This window comes from Triturus cristatus, chromosome 4_1, assembly GCF_964204655.1.
Source record: "Triturus cristatus chromosome 4_1, aTriCri1.1, whole genome shotgun sequence".
NCBI lineage: Eukaryota > Metazoa > Chordata > Amphibia > Caudata > Salamandridae > Triturus > Triturus cristatus.
In genome coordinates, this window is record NC_140585.1 from 305,755,679 (window position 1) to 305,776,155 (window position 20,477).

Genomic DNA, 20,477 nt, shown 5'->3' on the forward strand with positions numbered 1-20,477 from the left:
CCTTAGCTCCAACTCATGCAATTGGCTGTTTGATGTATCATTCCACCCCTCTTGAAAGTGCATCAATTGGAATACATAAGGGACTATTTCTCTCAACCATCACAAGCTCAACTTTCAATTCTTTATTTCCTACAGGCAATCCTGAAAGCAAACTTTTTTGTTACTTTTTCACACACTTGCCAAAGTTAATAGGTCTGGCTTTAACATGGCAAACTGAATTTGTGCCTTTAGGTGTTCGCCTCCGCTAGTACATTAAAGTCAGACTTCTCTGGCTTTACCAATGTTTATTGGATTTGTTCATATGTAAGAAATGAATGTGTGGACAATAGGAAGCTCCCGGTAAATGAACAAAAACGCCAAACGTGGACATTAGGTCGAGGGGGAACCCAAAGTGCAGCTGTTTGGGAAAGAGTTACTAAGATTGTCACTTTCTTGGCATTACTTTGCAGTTGTTTCTAGCAGCGTAATACACAGTGAAGGGACAGCCTTTTTACCTGCCTTCTTCGGGTGAGAAATTTAGTGGCCCCCATTCTTTAATAGGGTCAGTTAGTGTCCCTAAACCAAATAAGATGGTTATAAAGAGTCTTGGGTTATGGCTGGAAAACTCCCTGACCTAGGTATCAAAGCTAGTGGCATGGCTGGAAAACTCCCTGACCTAGGCATCAAAGCTAGTGGCAAACGGCACCCTCAGGATACTTCGACAAATTCTACACCTGCTCCCCTCATGCTCAAAAAGAACAGTGGTCCAGGCACTCATTCTCTCCTGCCTGGACTACGGAAACTCACTGTACTTGGGAGCATCAAAAGTGGTAATTAGAAAACTGCAAGTGGTACAGAACTCCCCGGCTCGGATACTGCATAATATTCCTAGGCACAAGTCAGCCCGGCAAGCCTTGATCTCCCTCCACTGGATACCAGTTGGCCCAAGGATCACATTCAAAGCCCCCTGCATGGTTCATAGGGGACTCCTAGATAAATGCCCCCTGATCTATCGACCCTTGATCTCCCACTATACCCCCAACAGAACCTTGCGATCTACCAATGCCTGCTGGGTCGTGGTTCCTTTCATTAAAAGAGCTAGAAGCGGAGGTCAGCCCTTTGGACACAACGTGGCCAAACTTTGTAATTCCCTCCTCTACACATTGCAGATAGCCAACAAGGAACTCCCATTCCGTAAACTACTAAAGATCTGGCTATTCGACAGTAGCCTCATCTAGAAGTCTCTGGTCAGTCTGCGTCGCACTACTAGCACTGGGATGCCCACGGCTAGCTATGAGCTCTAAAAATGCTACTTAGAATAGAATAGAATCTTGCCATGGCAGATCCTTTCGGCAGAGCTCCTTGGTTTGGAACCAATTTTCTCAAGTACTTCTGAAGCAGCAAAGCATACTGCCATTTGCTAAATAGCTAAAGAAACCTCTATTAAACTACTTCTTAAAGGTGTATTAGTTGCACCTTTGCAGAGTAGAGAAATTTGAGACTGTTTGGTGTCTTGCTGTCCCATTGAGAGTCGTTCACTCACCTATCGAACCTTGACTTTTTTCCTGCACTACTTGCGGACCCATGACCCTGTAAGACACGTTTTACCTCGAGGTCAAAAGAGATGGGTCATGGAGAGCCCCACCAAAGGGGTAGATCTCGAAAGGGATCTTATTGGGTCTTTAGAAGCTACTGTAAGCTGAGGACCCGCACTGTGTCTGACACTGGCAGCATGCAGTGCCTCAAGTAATTAGAGAAATGTCAAGGGCTTGGAATATCATGCTGCAGCCAGTTAGCCCATTTAAGGGCATCATGACAGTCTTACCCACACAGGACTTGAACCTCACCCTTCAGCTTTAGGAAGTCTTCCCTGAACCTGGAAGGGGAATCTAGATCGATCAATTTGAAATGAAGTCAAATACACTCATTAATGACAAGCCCACGTGGACTTGTGGCCAGATGACCCTGAACTGCCTGCTCAAATTATGCATTTATGTTTTATAAGCCTGGGCAGAGCATGATCTTCCTCCCCAGACAGAAAAGACTTACCCTATGCCTTTATATATCAACACACTTCTGGGGCAGTAACTTCTGAAGGTGGGATCAACAGATTTAGGTCTGCCCAAGGAACAGCAAATTTCACAGGTGTCCAATCAGGGGTTTGACCTTATCGGTCAGGCTTAGTTATCATTAAGTTGATATCCACAATATCCTGGTCACCTTTATAGAAGAAGAGATTGATTGACACGCCGGGGCTAAATCACTGCTTCCTTAGGTTACAGCATGATAATAGGCCCTCGTCATGTCTCTTCTGAAACCAGTCCACGCAGTTGTCATAGGGATATGCAAGAGAGATGATAAGGCAGAGATAATGGTATTAAAACCCATTCTGCGGAGTCTTGATGAGAAGGTCTGACAGGAAATTGGAACTTGAGACACAGAATCGAAGACTTTTTTTTTAAATAAAGGACTAAAAAGCACCTAATGTGAAAATCTGTAAAAAAATACTGATTGAGAAACAGGATTTGACTCATAATAGATTTTTTAGGGGGCAAAGGTATAAAATGTTACCTACAGCTATTTAGAAAATATCCAGAAATGCACTGTAATTACACTGACGGCATATGCTAACAAAGAGGCGCCTGGATATGTAGAAAGCACGGAGGAAGTGAAATGGGGTGACATTGTCACGGTCCAGGCCATACTGAGGATTTTTGTAACGATGTACCCTCCTGACATCCTTCACAAGATAGTCACATTAAGGCACAGAGGATAATTACTTTTTGCAACAACAAAGCACTAGAGTTAAAGGGAGTAAACAGCATGCACTTACAAAGCCAACTCTTTTGAGGGGTTAATCAATTCCTGGAGTAAAGTGGAGAGTAAGAAACTAAATATTGAGGCAGTTTTTGCCTCCTGACTACCTGGAGATTTCCTTCCATTCTGAATATTACAAAAGGATGACTCTATAATATGGGGTCTTCCATTTTAAGCACTCTTAGTGCAGGATATACTTTTTTGAAGGGTGTGGTTTCCAGGACAAGAGCACGATTCAGAACAAACATTTTAATTTTGTCCCTAACACATTCAGGGCTTTGTAACCACGACACCTGTAAAAACACACAGATGTGAACCCTTTCTGTTGATTGTACTACTGAATTTCAACACCAATATTATTGTGGTACACGAACATCGAGGACAGAATATAGAGTAACAAAATATCGAAAGGTAAGTGCGCATAGGGAAGTACAGATTTACTATTCCTAACTCCACATCTACATACCATGGAGATACATGTACTGCATAGGTACATATATGTAGATTTAGATGTTGTTTTCTATATTGTGTCCTCGGTATTCTGTCCCTGGTATTCTGGATGCCATTTCTGTTGTAGCTATCTTTGGGAGAAAGATTGTTGTACGGGAATATCCCCTGAATTGTGTACAGTTGTGTTTCCCTGCCCTAAGTGACCAACTGTTGGGGACTTCAATGAGGAAAATTAAAATGGAGTGTTTCAGGCACAATAATGGCTGATATTCACCTTTTGTTCCAACATTTCAATGTTTGTCTTTTTGTTTATCCCTTTTTACATTTGAACATTCTGCCCTCAGTGAGGGAAATGTTTTGATATCCTTCTACCTTGGGCTATACCAGTTGTTAAATGACCTCACACTTAAACCCGGTAGCGGCTGCTACCAAACGGGGTGGAGGGGAGCGGAGGGAATAAAAAGGAAAAACACTTGCCTGGATAAGGTTGGCTGGCCACCGCCCGCAGCCTGTCCTCCATCCTCTTCTCTTCTCCCAGACAACAGAAACCAGGAAGCACACAGCCTCCCAGACTCCCCTGACTAATAGCAACGCTGCCTTACAGCAGCATTGTGACTGGTCTGAGTGTTGTGGTTCAGTGCTTAGACAGGGGCTGGGAGGCTGTGCCTGTTCTCCACCCAAGCTGTAATGCAGACCTGGATGAAGAACATGCAAAGTGTGCCTACCACTCCTCCCCCAGCTCTAAACAGCCCAGCTTTAAACAGCCCAGCCCTGCCCCCAACCGAGCCAGTACGGTTAAATAAAACGATAATAACGTTGCGTTATCATTTTATTTTCCCATTTTGACTTGCTCACTGGGGCGTGATATTTCACCTTAGTGGAGGAGATACCACTGAATATACCCTTGCCTATGACACAGGCCTATAATACAGAATCAGGGCCTTTAATTGCTGGTACTATATTCGGGAGTGTGTAATGCTGCTATGGTCTTCCATCCCGTAACTAATTAGGCACTTTCTAATCACACTGAGTGCCTTTGTGGCTATAATGCACTGCATTCCGAAATTAAGGGCTCCCTGCTCCAAGGTATTTCTTTCTTTACACATGCACACTCACACACACACACACACACACACACAAGACTGCCCTATACTTGCAAAGAGCACGTTATGTTCACACTCAATGTAGTAAACTCTTATAGAACATTGAAGGAAATTACAGAGCAAACCTGTCTCGAAAAAGAAGTCATGAATGAGCCCACCCCAAAATAAATTCGATCCGCTACGAACAAAACCCTTAGTAGAAAAAGGCAGGAAGATATAGAAGCCATGAAGCTAGAACACAAAGAGCACATCAATATCAAGAGGCCATCGTTTGAAAGCTCAACACGCCAAAGATATGCTCTGCCATCAAGAAGATCTCTTGGCTTTTAGTGACTGAGGGTCTGTTAGATATTGGAGGAGGGTCTAGAATTCCAGCCACAGATGGTGGGTGAGAAGGGAGGTCCCTTTTGTTTGCTAAAGTCAGACAATGTAAGTCTCTGGTGCTGCAGAAATCCTGGAATAAATCAGGCAGAGTTCTGTGCCCTGCATTCCCCAAGTTCCTTGAACGCCAAGCAAAGCCCTCGTTGGGCAAATGTCTCCCCATGTCAGGTCACTACGGAGGGAAGGAGAAAGCAAGAGCCATTGTGTGTGACAACATAAAAGGAGAACGAAGGACATGGAAGAAACAGCTAAGGAGAGGGAAGAAGAAAACTACAGAGTTTGAGAAGCCACATGAGAGCGAGAGAGCTAGAGAGAGAGGGAGTTGGTAGCACTGGAGAGAGATGTAGGGAGATAGGTGAAGGGGACTAGGAAAGGAAAGAGGGGAAAAAGGAAGAGAGAAGTAAATAGAAAATGCAAGGGAAAGAGGATGGGGAAAGTGACATGAAAGCGCCTATATTCTCCAACCCTCAAATATTCTTTCCTCTTCTACTACTGTTACATAGTTGCACTCTGTCCCTGAAGCCTGACCTCACTGCTTGTCTCTAGAGACGTTCTACTCTGTGAAGGACGCCTGTGAAGATGCGATTGCAAACCTTGGACTGAGTATGCACGATAGTAACTGAAATCATAATGGCCAGGGTCAGAAAGAGAGTGGTTATACTGCAAAGTGGCTTAGCAAATACACCTGATGCCTTTATGCAACCATGGAAACTGGCCCACCCTACCCCATTTGGAAGTTTAATAAAAACAACCACTAATTGGGGGTGAAGGGAGCCAAAGTCCTATGGTAAGGTGGACACTAAGTATCTGAGTTGCAGCTGAGGGCTGCTTTTTTTGGGCAGAGTGGTGGCAGATTTAAGCTATGTCTGTGCTACTTGGATGCCGCCAGTGCCCCACTGGGGGCCTGAGCGGCCTTTCCAGAAGCAGATGGGCATCTAATCATCTCATTTAGTATGGGGCAGAGGTGTCATTCTCAGTCGCTCGCTTGCCTGGCCCATTAATGTATGCAGATTGAGCAGGGAACAGGGGCATAAGCAGAAGTGGCCTCACTTATATTTTGGTGCGGTTCACCATCCATTGTGAACTAATCCATGCACAAAGAGTCCTGGCAACATTTGTACCTTTTTTCTTTTATCTCAGTGAAGTAAAGAATAAATGCCTCTTTAGAGAAACCCCGCCTCCTTGCTTTCATAACACTTGAATTACTGAAGCAGCTTTTTGCGAAAAGGAACAATACCCAAATGTGGGCCACTTTTTTTTACGGTGCCTGGAGGCCACTTTTTTTTAGGGTGACCGGGCCTATTTTTTATCCCAATCCAACCCTGAAGAGAGGCCCTAAAACCCAGGTCCTCAGTGCGACTGCACTGGACACACTATTGCTCGCTACGGCCCTGATTGCAAGGGCACTGCTGGAGACTAAGCAGATGTGAAGAGGCTGCATTTGGCACTATGGTATATAGACCTAATGGGTTTGGCACCGCGCTCTGCCTATTCTGTCTCACCGAAAGCAATACTGGCGGGTATGGTCCCCCTTTTGCTTCCTTCTTTCTTGATAATGAATGGTCATTGTGGAATAGGATAAACTCTACAAAAGGCAGGGATGTGGGCAAATTTACACAAATGTTCCCCCATGCCACATTCAGCTACATCTGCATAAGCTGAATTGTGTAATGGCAGAAAATAAAACAATCACTTAATCTGCAAATATTACCCTTCTTCAAAATGTTCTGTCCTCCGGCCCAATCCTGGGAAATGCTACAGCATCGTTGTGTTCAACGTGACTCAGCACTCATCTGGCAGACCTTTTCTGCATTAGACACACCTGGCAGCAGAGTGTGGAAGCTGCTAAATGTGCCATCCTGACATAGAACACTTTGGACTTCCCTGGGAATTAATTCGCACTGCCATGAAACTGTGCACACCTCCACTGCTACATCAGACCAGAAAGCATTTGATAATTCTACAGCAAAGAATGACATGCACTAAAGATAAATATTGCGCTAGACAATCACTCACCTGCATTCCAATGACAGCGTAGATGAAGAAGAGCATGACTATCAGGAGCGCGACGTAGGGGAGGGCCTGCAGGAGAAGAGTATGAATCAACCTCACTTACAAAGAATGCACCTCAATTACACATACATGTAGCATTACAGGGAACCAAGAGACGACTGCAGCTTCACCAAAACATATTGAGAGGAGCACAGGGTGGGTTAATGAATTTACCATCAGTAGAATTGGTGCAACTAAACAGGTCAAACAATGGCTTGCATTAGTGATAAGTTTGGTCAAAATATGCAAACCTCTTTGTTAGTCAAGATGTACCACACACATTGTCTGATTCTTTGGTATGAAAGAGCTGCATCAGCTTAGAACGGGAGCCTCTCATACAAATATGATAGATCCAAGAATGTGATCTCATCTAAGTCACCACACGCTGCCTCCATCATACTCATCAAAATGTTGTTGCATCTCGCTCAGTATATAGTATATTGATGTAGGTAGCTTCACACAAATATATACTGACAAAACAATTAAGGAATTAATGGCCTAATTATGAGTCTGGCAGTCCACAGACCGCCAGACTCATGGGAGCATGGCAATGGCGGTCTTCCAAATGCCCTATTACAATTAGGGCGGTCGGACCGCCATTACCCACCCCCCCACAGCCGTCAGGGAATGACCTTTTCCTGTTGGTGTTGCAGTGGGCAGGAAGCCGCAATATGCATGACGGGACTGCGCGGTCCTGCCATGCATTTTACAAGGTTCCTCTCCGTCATGGTTTTCATGGCAGTTCCTCCTCCATGAAAAGTGCGGCGGAGAGGAAAATAGGGGGGCCCCACAGGGTCACCTTGTGCCTATGCACCATAGAGTGCATGCAGGGAGCACAATATGTGCCCCCCTTGGTGCATGCACCACAGTTCCTGCACAGCATAGATTTACAGTCCATGCTATGCAGGAACTTTTTGGGGCATTCCTATTGTGGGGACCATTTTCAGGGCGCCACCGTGGGAATGTAAAAAAAAAAAGCCCACCAGACACAAGAATCACCAGACAGGCAGCCCGACCATAGGTTTGGCGTGCGGCGGAGCGGACCTGGCACCGCACAGCCAAACTCATAAGCAAGCCCTAAGTAAGCATGTCACCACTTCACCATACTCAAGAAGATACAATATTCCCAAGCATTTGGTAGGGAAAACCAAGGCTAGAAAAAGAAAGCTCTCCGTTGAGGAGTGCATGACGTAACTGTGTGGGCGTGTCAGAGTTGGGCAGTCTGAAAATATTGAGGCCGGGTAACAGACAATGCAGAAAACATTGCAACAGACAATGGGCAAAAGACCAGTGGAAGAAGAGCATGCAACGAGGCAGGAAACTAGAGCAAATTTTAGGTCCCTGGTCCGTAGGTGCCGTGAAAGGTCAGACTGCAGGAAGTGGTTACATGAGAGTAACGGATGAGGGGGATAATCCCACGAGCGGTCGTGCTATGTGTCATTGTATGTAGGTCCAGGGGACGAGGGCAATTCAAATGAATTTATGAGATGTTGGTGAGGTTTAGGCTTGTGGGAAGACGAGTCAAGGATGGTACTGTGTAACTGTAACCATTGACTTATCTCCTTAAAGTGGCCTTTTGCACAGAGCGATATGGTTTGCCACACATTGTAACCCAAAGTGTTGTGTGTAAAATTGTTTGTGTTGAAAAGCACTTTTTAGTTCATAAAATTAATTAACTAATGGCCATCCAAATTAGATAAGTTGTCCGCGCCACTACGCTGCTCTCCTGGCAGTGCAGACAGAAAACATATTAGATTTAACCTGTCAGTTGTTTACTAACTTTCGAACCCAGGCACATACATTTGAATCAAACCAATGCTCCTCAAGTTCAAAAGAAGTTCATTCTAGACATACATTTTGGTTGTGTGTTTCTTTCACGGTCCTCTATATGTCCTTCAACCCACATGTTATGTGTAAGTGCACAGGCACTTCAATTCCGACTCCCCCTACTCTATGCACTCATTATATTCCTAGGAGCAAACATTTGTAAATCCGTTTACGCTTTGAAAGTAAAGCACACAAAGCAATTCTACTGGAGCCAGTCAGTGAAAACATTCTGGGGAAAAGTCCGTAAATATAAATCAAATCAAAAGGGGGAAACGTGCTGCCTCTTAGTAGTACTTTCTAATAACACGTTTGGTAGGGTCAGCACTAATCCTACCAAGGTTCAGATACCTTTACAACCCTAGCTCCCCCCAGTAACCGAAACGCCACCCTGACATTCTTACAAATCATGTATTCATTACATTTCTACTATGTCTATCAGCGTTCCAGTTAACAAAACAGTTTGGCAAAATCCCTGAAAAGGGCCCTAAAACTGAAGGAGAAACACACTGAATTCTCAAAGACATGTAGTTATATAAGTCATGAGCCCCTATGGGCTGCAATATCTAACATTTAAATTCACTACAATTCTCGTTGGGGAAGGCATAGTTTCTGATCAGCCAACACGGACGAGGTTGTAAATACAACATTTGAAGTCATGTGATGCATAGTGAATGAATAAAGCACGTCATTCAATAACGTTACTGCAGTGGATGCAGGTCATGCATGTTACTTTTAGGGTAGTCCTTTTATCATGGAATTCAGATGATACTCTTGATTTTAAATGATTCACACACTGGAAAGCAAAAACAATTAAGTATCCGACTTATTGTTGAATATTTAATTGCGTACAGCTTATCCAAAGCAGCTATAAGTTGTTTTTTTTAAAAGAGGCTCTGTTGATTGTTTCAACTTATTTGCTTTCTTTAAGAGAGCATCAAGATATCCTCAAGCTTTTTTAAACAAAAGCTTAATTGGGCTTTTTTTCCTCAATCTTGAGGTTCAGAGGTCATCCTTTTAACGGTCAGTAGTTGCTCTAAATTGTCTCTGAACAAAATGTTATAGAAAACCGTGTTCATAATCTAGCAAAACATCTAAATTATTATCAGTGACTAATGGTTAATGTGAATTGAATTCGATTGCCTTTTTATGGAAATTGACCAAATTCGCTTCAGATGTATTTATTTTTAATTATGCAAGCTTCAAACAAAGTGTTCTGCACGAAACCACTCTTCCAGCTCGACGCACAATATTTTTTGACGTCTTTTTATTCTATTGCCAGAGCGCCTTTTAGGTACAGTTCACACATATGATCACTAGATGGCTCTCTTGACCCATCCACCGTGCTGTACAATCACCTTTACTACTACAGCATAACTACCGGGGATTCATCAGCTCAGATGGACTCTCAGCATCGGAGGCAGTAGCTATATTAAACAAGCATTTGCAATGCAATAGGTCTCGCATTCGCAGGAGTTTGAGCTATTGGCATTGTAAATGACAATGCCTTTTATTTATGTGTTTTGAAAACATGCAAGGGGTGTGTAAACATGCATTTTGTACTTATTGTCCTTGCTTAGGAGAAGCAAGGCTGTCAGTAAAAGAGGAGCAGTTACTGCCAGCTTTGCTTCTCGTAAGCAATGACTATAAGTGCAAAGTACGTGTTTACGCATTGCTTACAGGTTTTCTAAACACATAAATAAAAGGTATTGTCATTTAGAATGCCATTAGCTCAAAGTACCGCAAATGCGAGACCTATTGCATTGCAAATGCCTATTGAGCATATTAATCATCTGAAACTGCCATTGTAGAGGCCTTTGGAAAGGGGGGGGGTGTGGGCTAAATATGCGGCTCCGGGTTTGTATTGTGTACAGTTCATAAAGCAGTTTATAAAGCCGTACTAGAGTACAATTGCTTGTAAGTGTGGAAATTAATCAATAAGGGCAAAATGAAATGTGAAGAAGCAGATTAAATGTGGGTAGTAATAGTGTGTGGGCGTGTGTTTATTGAGGGATAGCGGCTTAAAACTGCTACAGCGTTTGTTTATTGCTATACGATCTTTTGATCAGCAGTAGAAAATTTCAAAGGAGGGCCAACACGGTGGGAAGGTAAAAAGCAAGTAAAGGGCAAATAGATTTATGCGGCAAGGCGCTGCCAGATGGTGCGAAAGATAAGATTTAGAAAACAGTGTTTGAAGCAGCCGAAAAGGGCTGGAGGGCATGTGTTGAAGCCGACTGTTTATACTTGTGTTGGCGTGTGACTAGCAGCAATTGAGTGGAGGGAGGAGGGGCTGGGCCGAGAAGAGAAAGTGTGTGCGGGAAAGGGATACAACAATGCGGGGGGGGGAGTAAAACCCTAAAATTATACAGAGATGTAAGGGGAAACAAGTAAACTATTAAACTACACATAGACAAGCAGACAGAAGCGCACACGGGTGCGCCGACACCTACACACAAACAGCAAACCAGACAAACTAACAAACAGACGCTGTCCCACATATATACAACACCCGCACGTCCGGGACACCAGGCTGAACGTTCAAAGACGAGGAGGGAGGGGAAGAAGGGGTAGGGGAGAGAAGGGGGGCTAAGGGGGAGAAGAGGGGTGAGTAGGGGGAGAAAGGGGGGTGTGCTCGGCACCTCAGAGCACTGGGCTGGTAAAATTTTGCCGCTGAGTACTTGTTAGGAGCTAGCCCTCCAACACAGCACTACGGAGCTCAGAGTGCACGGGGGTGACATTCAGCTACCAGCCTTAAGAGAAGAGCTGTACACCTTTGCTGCTGAGCACCCAGGGGTGGGGAACAGTTCAGAGCTAAACGCTGTGCACAAGCCCCTGACCACGGGCTGTGAACAGCCAGGCACTGGGCCCCGGTCCCAAAACAGCTCGGCTCCGCAGAGCAATGCAGGCTGTGAAGTGCTTAGAAGTTAGCACTTAGCGCCAGTCTGGGTAACGGCTCCGCAGTGGAGGCAGGGTGGGGGCTGCTTGTCACTTAGAACCAGGGGACAGAGCAGTACTGACCACCAGGCAGAGGGCGGCTCCGGTTTATACAGTCACACACAGAGGCGAAAGCCATTAAACTTAAATTAAATGAAAGCGTGCGCCATGCTCGCGCTATATACATGAATGCATCCTAAACCTCCATGCAGAGGGTTTATACAGAGTCACACACAGATGTGAAAGCCGAACATTTTTATACAGTTAATGCCATACAAAACTGACTCTGCTAAGAAAAAATCAAAGCACAAGCATTGGCATAGCCAATAGGTCTCGCTTTTGGGACCTTATAAGTGTTTAGCCATGCAACAGTTGCATAACTAAATACTTATAATGTCCCAAAAGCGAGACCTATTGGCTATGCCAATGCTTGTTGTGTTTGTTGTGATGCTGATAGGGCTTCAGACTGCTCTTAAACACACATTACATTTGTGAATCAAATCTACGTCTTGTCTCAGTATCAGTAAGGCAAGAGATATTTTATGTGCACTTCCTGATGACATGAATTGTGTTTCCGAGCACTATGTCCGCCATGTCGCTAAAGTTATTTTAGCAAACTTATTTGTGACTTACGAGGCCACAGGGAGGTGTAAAACAATTGGTTGTTAACTGTTACTGAATCTGTTGTTTGTCATGTGCACGTGCTCAGGTCTTTCAGCACTGAGTGGGCGTCCGAGTCTTTCCTAATAAATGACGTTTAACACCACGTTCCCTGTTGCACCCGAGATATGGACTTTTTCCCAAAAATGCACCATCTTTTTTTGTAATTAAATCGGTCCGATCAGAAGTTCATAATGTCTTCACCTGATGCAGATCTTTCTCCTGTTTTGTGTAGTTGAACGAATATGCAGGGGACCGGTCGAGCACTACTCTTCAGCAGAACAAGCCAGCCTGAGTCCCTATTGACTTTGGCTAGAGAAACGAACCTCGGGCCGTATTTATTATCAAATCACTTTTTAACACACGGGTACTACAACAATTAATTTAAAAGTACGAAGAGTTCAGAATTAGTACAAAATTATTTATGAACTGGATTTTCTTTCTAATCGCGGCACCGGTGCTTTACTTTTAACGTTAAAAGTAAAGCGCCGGTGCCGCGATTATAGCAAAAGTAAAGAAATAGATGTTTGTTTCTATTTCTTTACTTTTGCTATAATAGCGGCACAGGTGCTTTACTTTTAATCTTAAAAGGAAAGCACCGGTGCCACGATTAGCAAGCTAAAAATGCTACAGCCGGCCACAGCTTGCAGTGCATGTGCGCAGCAGTAATCACGCCATAGGGCGCCTCTGCTGAAGCGCGCGCCCGTGCACATGCACTGCAAGCTGTAGCCGTCGGTAGCATTTTTCAAAGCCCTTACTAAAGTCTCTCCGAGCAGCGCATGCGCGCTGACTCAGCGAGACCTAAAAAACATTCAAGACAATGAACCCACTGTGAAGAACTAAGGAGGGAGAAGCACAAGCTTGTTCGGGTGGCTCAAGAAAAGGGTACTAAGTACCAAACATAATTATAGAACAAGCCTTTTCAAAGCCGTAGATCTGGCTTTGGCAGGACTGTAATGTTTTTAGCACACATATGCAACAATCGTTAAAAGGCTGTTAGTGGTCAGACACTTACAGGTCCTAGAGGAGAGGCCGAGAGTGGGACGAAGCATTACAGCCAAGTCATGATAACTCTGGATATTGACTCATAGGTGAAGCCATTGCTCTGCTATTATCATTAACGCATCCTTAGCAAGGAGAGTTACATTATCAAGGTGGAACATGGCACTGACCTGGCACTGACCTACACATCGCCCTTCCTCTCAGTTACCACACACATTCATTGTGCCTACAATTAGGAGGGTGCAAATTCTTAATATTTGAGTAAGGAGCTTAATGTGCAGGCCGCCTAAGAACTTCCTCTTGTTCCCCATCCCGTTACAGATCCTGTTTAAGACGCTCGATCTTCCAGAAGTTAGCAATAATGGGAAAAGGCCTGACACATCTTCAGAGTCTAAATACGGACTGACCTAATGCTCCGGTTACTTACCGGTAATCTTCATTACTACGAGTCCTAGTCTTCCTCGCCACAGTAATTACACAATGAGCTTTATCCTCCCACAGAAACACCCAAGTCAAAAGTTAGCATCCCATCCCTCTAACATGACCTACTTTTTCTATATCCGATAAAGAAGAAGTCCACCCACAGCGCATCTTGTCTCCAAAGCCACAACAAAACAAGCATTGGCATAGCCAATAGGTCTCGCCTTTGGAACCTTATAACTGTTTAGCCATGCAACAGTTAATGTTGTTGCACCGAGGATATTGTGCTGCATAACTAAATACTTATAAGGTCCCAAAGGCGAGACCTATTGGCTATGCCAATGCTTGTTCTCTCAAGGTGTGGAGGAGGGGGTGTTCTTTTTGGTTCAGTCTGGTTCAGACAGGCTTTTCCTGGTAGTGACTGACAGAAAAAGCACATCAGACCATCTGCTTAAATAGGGCCCTACTCTGTCGGAGTAAGCTTTCTAATGGCCGAGCCACTGGGGGTACTGCAATTAGAAAGATGACGCTTTGTCAGGTTCATAATAAAGCGAGAGCCAAGGGTTTAATGGATGGGTACTCAACCACGTTTGTGGCAGAGTTTCTTGTCCACCAAACTCTTAATCAACCCTTTGCTGTCTAAGGTTACGAAGACTGCTGAGTATTTATATCCAGCCAACCATCATCTACCAGAAAACATAATCAAAAGCATGGTGTTAGGAGCCCCACTCCACCTATCGGACTTCATCAAGCCAATGGTGCTAGGAGAATCGACCACCAGACAGCTTCAAGTCTATGCTACAGCATGGTGTTAGGAGGAAGGAACATCACCTGTGGGATTGCACTAAGGCAATCACACAGCATGGTTTTAGGAGTCTCACACCACCTTCAAACAGCATCAACCAATGCTACTGCATGGTGCTAGCAGAATCGACCATCACCCACCACCACACAACATCTAGTCTATGCTGCAACCTAGTGTTAGGAGGAAGGATCATCACCCATGGGATAGCACTAAGGCAATCACACAGCATGGTTTTAGGAGTCTCACACCACCTTCAAACAGCATCAAACAATGCCACTGCACAGTGCTAGGAGGATCGACCATCACCCACCAGACAGCATCGAATCTTTGCTACAGCACGGTGTTAGGAGAAAGAAACATCACCCATGGGATAGCATTAAGGCAATCAAACAGCATGGTTTTAGGAGTCCCACACCACCTTCAAACAGCATCAACCAATGCTACTGCATGGTGCTAGCAGAATCGACCATCACCCACCACCACACAACATCTAGTCTATGCTGCAACCTAGTGTTAGGAGGAAGGATCATCACCCATGGGATAGCACTAAGGCAATCACACAGCATGGTTTTAGGAGTCTCACACCACCTTCAAACAGCATCAAACAATGCCACTGCACAGTGCTAGGAGGATCGACCATCACCCACCAGACAGCATCGAATCTTTGCTACAGCACGGTGTTAGGAGAAAGAAACATCACCCATGGGATAGCATTAAGGCAATCAAACAGCATGGTTTTAGGAGTCCCACACCACCTTCAAACAGCATCAACCAATGCTACTGCATGGTGCTAGCAGAATCGACCATTACCCACCACCACACAGCATCAAGTCTATGCTGCAACCTAGTATAAGGAGGAAGGAACATCACCCATAGGATAGCACTAAGGCAATCACACAGCATGGTTTTGGGAGCCCCCACCCCCCACCCCCCATCAAGCAGCATCAGCAAATGCAACTGCATGGTGCTAGGAGAATCTCCCATCACCAAACAGCATAGAGTCTATGCTACAGCATGGTGTTAGGAGGAAGAAACATCACCTATGAGATAGAATTAAGGCAATCACATAGCAAGGTGTTTTGGAGGACTGACCCTCACTCATCAGACAGTATAAAGCCATGCCGCAGCATGTTGGTGGTAGGAAGGGCCATCACCCATGAGTATGCCAACGCCACTGCATGGTGTTAGTAGGAATGACCACCACAAATCAAACAGCATCACTCCAGTATTGTCGCGCGGTGTGAGGAGTGCTGCATTACTCAACAGACAGCACCAAGCCACGCCGCAGTATGGTTTTAGGAGGACCAAACATCACCCATCTGACAGAGTTAGCACAACCTCATAGCGTGGTGTTGGGAGCCCTGCGCCACCCACCTAACAGCATACCCCAACACTGCAGCATGTTGTTTACACAACCCTGACACCCATCAGCTACTGTTAGCCCAGTACCACAGAATGATGGAGCTCCAACAAAGCCCCTCACACTTCCCTCAACCAGTGCCATAGCATGAGATTAGCAGCACCCAACACCCGTCATACAGCATTCCCCGATACTTCAGCATGTTATCCTAGTTTATGTTAACAAAGATGTGTTCGGAGCCCCACACCACCCACCAGCCGACATCACACCAGTGGCACAACAGCGTATTAAGACTCAACAGACAACATAAGTCAATTAGGTCCCCCCGCATACTTTCATGCTCCTCATCTCAAAAGGCATCAATAACCTAGCCACAAACACTGCGCCAGAATCCATGGCAGCAGTCTTTGAGCTGGAGCCCAACAACACTCCTCAACCCACACCACCGCCTTAGTGCTCTGGGATTGGGCTGCCAGCATCTGTCACTGGCGCGGTGACCTTGTAAGGCACTAGATCACTTGATCCAGTAGCCACAAGAGGCTCAGTGACCTGTGTGAAGGTGTTAACAACGACACATTGCTAAAGCGCGGGATTGGGATTATAATCCCTTGTCCCCTATATCTAGCGCTTCGATTTTACAGATGCCCCGATATGTGGTACTATGCAAGTCGTGCCTGATAGCACACATTGGGCTGTCTCTCCTGTACAACAGCCTCCATCCGTTTCTCCCTTTAGCCCGTGTGTGGAGTAGCTCAGGGTGTTTGAGAAGAATAAACAAACCTTTGTTCTTTTATAATCACAGTTTGAGTGACATCAGAGAAGGATGTGCGCAGTATTTGTAGAGCACGAGCCTAGCCAGTGGCAGCGGAGCGCTGGGCGGCTATTTTAAGAGACGCCATCCTCTGAGACAGGAATGCATCATCACAAGCGTTTCAAACGACATGCAGGCCACAAGGAGGTGCAAACGCGCAGAGAGGTTCAGAACTCACGTACTCTATGGCTGAGAAGCGAGCCTCGTTTTCATGAGGAGAACAGCAAAGGGCGAAGGCGAGAAGGAAAGAGAACCTGCAAGAGTGAGCTAAAGGGAGAACAATGTAGGGCGGCGGAAGAAAGAGGCTGCGAGATCAAGACTCTGTAACCTTGGTTCTTGAGTCCCACCCGGCTATCGGCAGAGTCAGGTTAGGGCCCTAAGAACACCTCTGGGCCCTGCACTCATCTTTGTGTGCTATTTATTTATTTACAAATTAGGCACTGACACAGGTGAAGCGGCACCACAGCACCTGATATGAAATATATATCACGGGGAGTGGGGGTGGGGCGTGGGGATGATAGTACAGGCAGACGTGTCACGTGTGAGACATGGTCAAAGTACACAGCCTGACAGCTCGTTTAAGCATCGACTACGTAGCATATGCAGATACATCAAGGGTGAGACACGGCTACATAGCACACCCCTGTGCTGGTGAGCCAAGGTTATGCAGCACTATGGGCATATACGTCACGGGTGAGGCAACGTTACATAGCACACCCCCTGTGCTGGTGAGCCAATGTTATGCGGCACTACGGGCAGATACATCACGGGTGAGGCATGGTTACTTAGCACACCCTCTGTGCTGGTGAGCCAAGGTTATGAGGCAGTGGCACTACGGGCAGATACGTCACGGGTGTGGCAAGGTTACATAGCACACCCCCTGTGCTGGTGAGCCAAGGTTATGCAGCACTACGGGCAGATACGTCACGGGTGGGGCAAGGTTACATAGCACAATTGAGGCTAAGTGCATGAGACAAGGGCCAACATCACATATAGCAGGGCACGGTTATAGGGCCTGAGTCGGTCAACAGATGTCAAATACATAGCAAAGCAACATACATCTGTTGTGAGGCAGGATACAAAGTACATGTAGGTGCACAGAACTGGGACATCCAGCATGTGGAGGCTAAGTTATACTATATTTGTGTGAGAGAAACTGCATAGTGCAGAGAGAGACATCACATAACAGGCAGAGGTACATGGCATACTTCGGGCAAATCACTTAGTACAGTGCAATATATCACAAGTGAGGCAAGTTTACATAATACTAAGTAAAGCTTAAAGTGTGACGGGTCGTGCCTGTGGTCAGCTCCAGCAGTAATTAAAAGGTGACATTAAAACCCCATATTAGTGGACTGAACCTTAAAAGCAAAAACATTAAATTTTCTCTTGACAATGAGCGCAAAAGCTCGACAACGAGCGACCTCTGAGGTGTTGAGTCTGAAGACACTGAACGTTTCTGGCTTTATGCAGACCGCAGATGTCATGTGTGTCAATTACCCTTATGACTCTATGGGAAGGTGTGTGAAGGAGAGACACCGCTGTCGAAAGCCTGACAGTCCCACAGAAAAAAGAAAAGGCACTGTTCACAGGTGACAAGGATGGATGTGTGTGTGTGTGTGTGTGTGTGTGTGTGTGTGTGTGCGTGTGTGGACGGTGAAGTGGAGAAGTCGAGAGGAAGTACTGGGAAGAAGAGAGGGAAAAGGCAGATCAAGAGGGAGGGGATGAAGTGTGAGATATGCAGATATAGGGATCCCGCCAACAGATGTCTGAGGAGACAAGCATTGGCCGCGCGGCCGTGAAAGTGACACGGCCGCGCGGCCCCTCGAAAGTGATCGCAATCACAGACAGATGGCGGCTGCGTGCGTGCACGCTCGCGTGAACGCAAGCGCTAGGCCACCAAAAGCCTGTGGCAGCACTTTGAAAACCCATACACTAAATTTCTCGCAGAGCAGCGCATGCGCTGGCTCAGCCAGACCTAAAACATGAAGCCATACTCAACAGGGCAGGGAGGGATGGGAAACTATACTGTGGCGTGGAAGACTAGGAGTCGGGGTAATGAAGATTACCAGCAGGTAACTGGGGCCTTACCTCCTTGTCCGTCTTCCTCACCACAGTAATTATACAATGAGCAGATACCAAAGCAAGAATCGGCTTCATCAAGAATGCAGTGAAAACAGAAAACAATGGAAGAAACTGCAGAACACAGTCCAATTCAAAAGAGTACAATATGTTCTCGCACAGATACACTACACCAATGTAGAATGTAATAGAGAAGCAGCAAACGACATAGATGCACCCCCACCAACCTCCAACCAAAAGAGGACCTAAGGCAGGAGGAGACATCCACAGGGCTGCAACACAGGACACCCACTGTGAATGCAGTCCAAGAACCAGCCACTGAACCAGCAGACCTTCCCCAAATCAGGCCACAACGCAGACCAGGGAAGCAGAAGTCCAACAGAAGAGACCGCATAACCCACCTTCCAAGAGTAGAGTCCGAGAGAATCAACCCAAACGACACTGAGCCAAAAAGCACAAAGAAAACAACTACCAAGGCTGTCTGGGACAGGCAAAACAACAACACCCGACAGATGGAACAAAACCTCGACTCCAGAGAGAGAATCAGAACAGAAAACACAGAGCGCACAACCACTGCACACGTGTGTAAATAAGAGACAACACGTGGTACAAAAGTGTAGGTGAGCCGCAAGACCAACCCAGAAGCCCAAAACGCAAAAAAAAGGTCCGACCACTGGAAGAGAGCCCAACACATCAACGAGCCCGGCAGACAAGAAAGCAACCAAAAACCCAACATCAAGGGCCAGGAACTACAGTCCAAATGACTCTAGAGGACCAAATCGCTCGCCAAAGTGACCAAAAACTGGGACACAAGGAGCACCAGAGAACCAACACAAGGACACCCAGATGTCTCCAAGAGCCTCACACAGAGCCTGAAGAGAGGAAAAGGCCAACCTCAACCCAAAACCAGCAGACCAAAGAAAATCCAGCACTAACATGGGTTCAACATGGTAAATAACCAAACCCATCTGACCACACCAAGCACCAAAAGCACCCCAATGCAGGGCAGAAGGCAAGGCAAAAGGACGGTGGGACAGCTGAAACAAATAAGCCCCATGTCAGGACACCATCCACTTATCAGGGCCAAACCCGCAACAAACAGGCACAAATGCACAACGACTGCAACATGGTGACCAGCAGCCATGGACCCAGTAGTGGGCACAGACGACAAGAAAGCACCCAATGGGGCCGGACAGCCAAGACTAACAAGAGGGGAGACCACGGGAGCCTCCGCCATCCCGGAACCACCAGAAGCATAAAGGCCAAGTCCAATGCGATCACCTGCAACCCACTGTGAAGCAATGGAACTGGGGGAATCACATACAAAAGTTCTGTAGGGCAAACAAAAGACATCGTGACCACCCTCCAAGAAGTCAGGAAAAGGAAGAACCAAGCAAAAGTAAGGCAGCCTGGTATATATCACTTAGGCCAACAAGTCAAACCCCAAAAAAACAGACCATGCAGCCAACGCAGGAACAAAAACACCAGCAAGGAAAAAGAACACATCGAGGGAAACACCCAGCATAAATAAGCTGCCACCCAGTTCACCTTCCAGGGGAAGCAAAGTGCAAACAAAGACAAGAGCAGCAGAACAGCTCAGCAACAAAGGACCAGATGCAGACAAAGGAGGGACAACACCTTGGTGGGCACATACCCCAAAACCAAGCTGAAAGCCGACCAGACCCGATCATGACAATAAGACATGGTAGGGGCAGATGCAAGGAGCCCCAACTGAACAGCTCCCAATTTCTTGGAGCAGGAAGAACAGGCAGGCTGGACTCACAACTACATCGCCTG

The 20,477-nt window shown here is 45.9% G+C and overlaps 1 protein-coding gene across 1 annotated transcript in view; it reads right to left on the bottom strand.

Moving 5' to 3' along the window:
- CACNA1C (calcium voltage-gated channel subunit alpha1 C) overlaps positions 1-20,477 on the bottom strand; it is a 2,189,932-nt gene that overhangs the window by 317,418 nt on the left and 1,852,037 nt on the right. Inside the window, exon 34 of the mRNA XM_085652198.1 lies at positions 6,747-6,812. Coding sequence (XP_085508324.1) covers positions 6,747-6,812 — 66 coding nt within the window. The remainder of the gene's footprint in view (positions 1-6,746; positions 6,813-20,477) is intronic.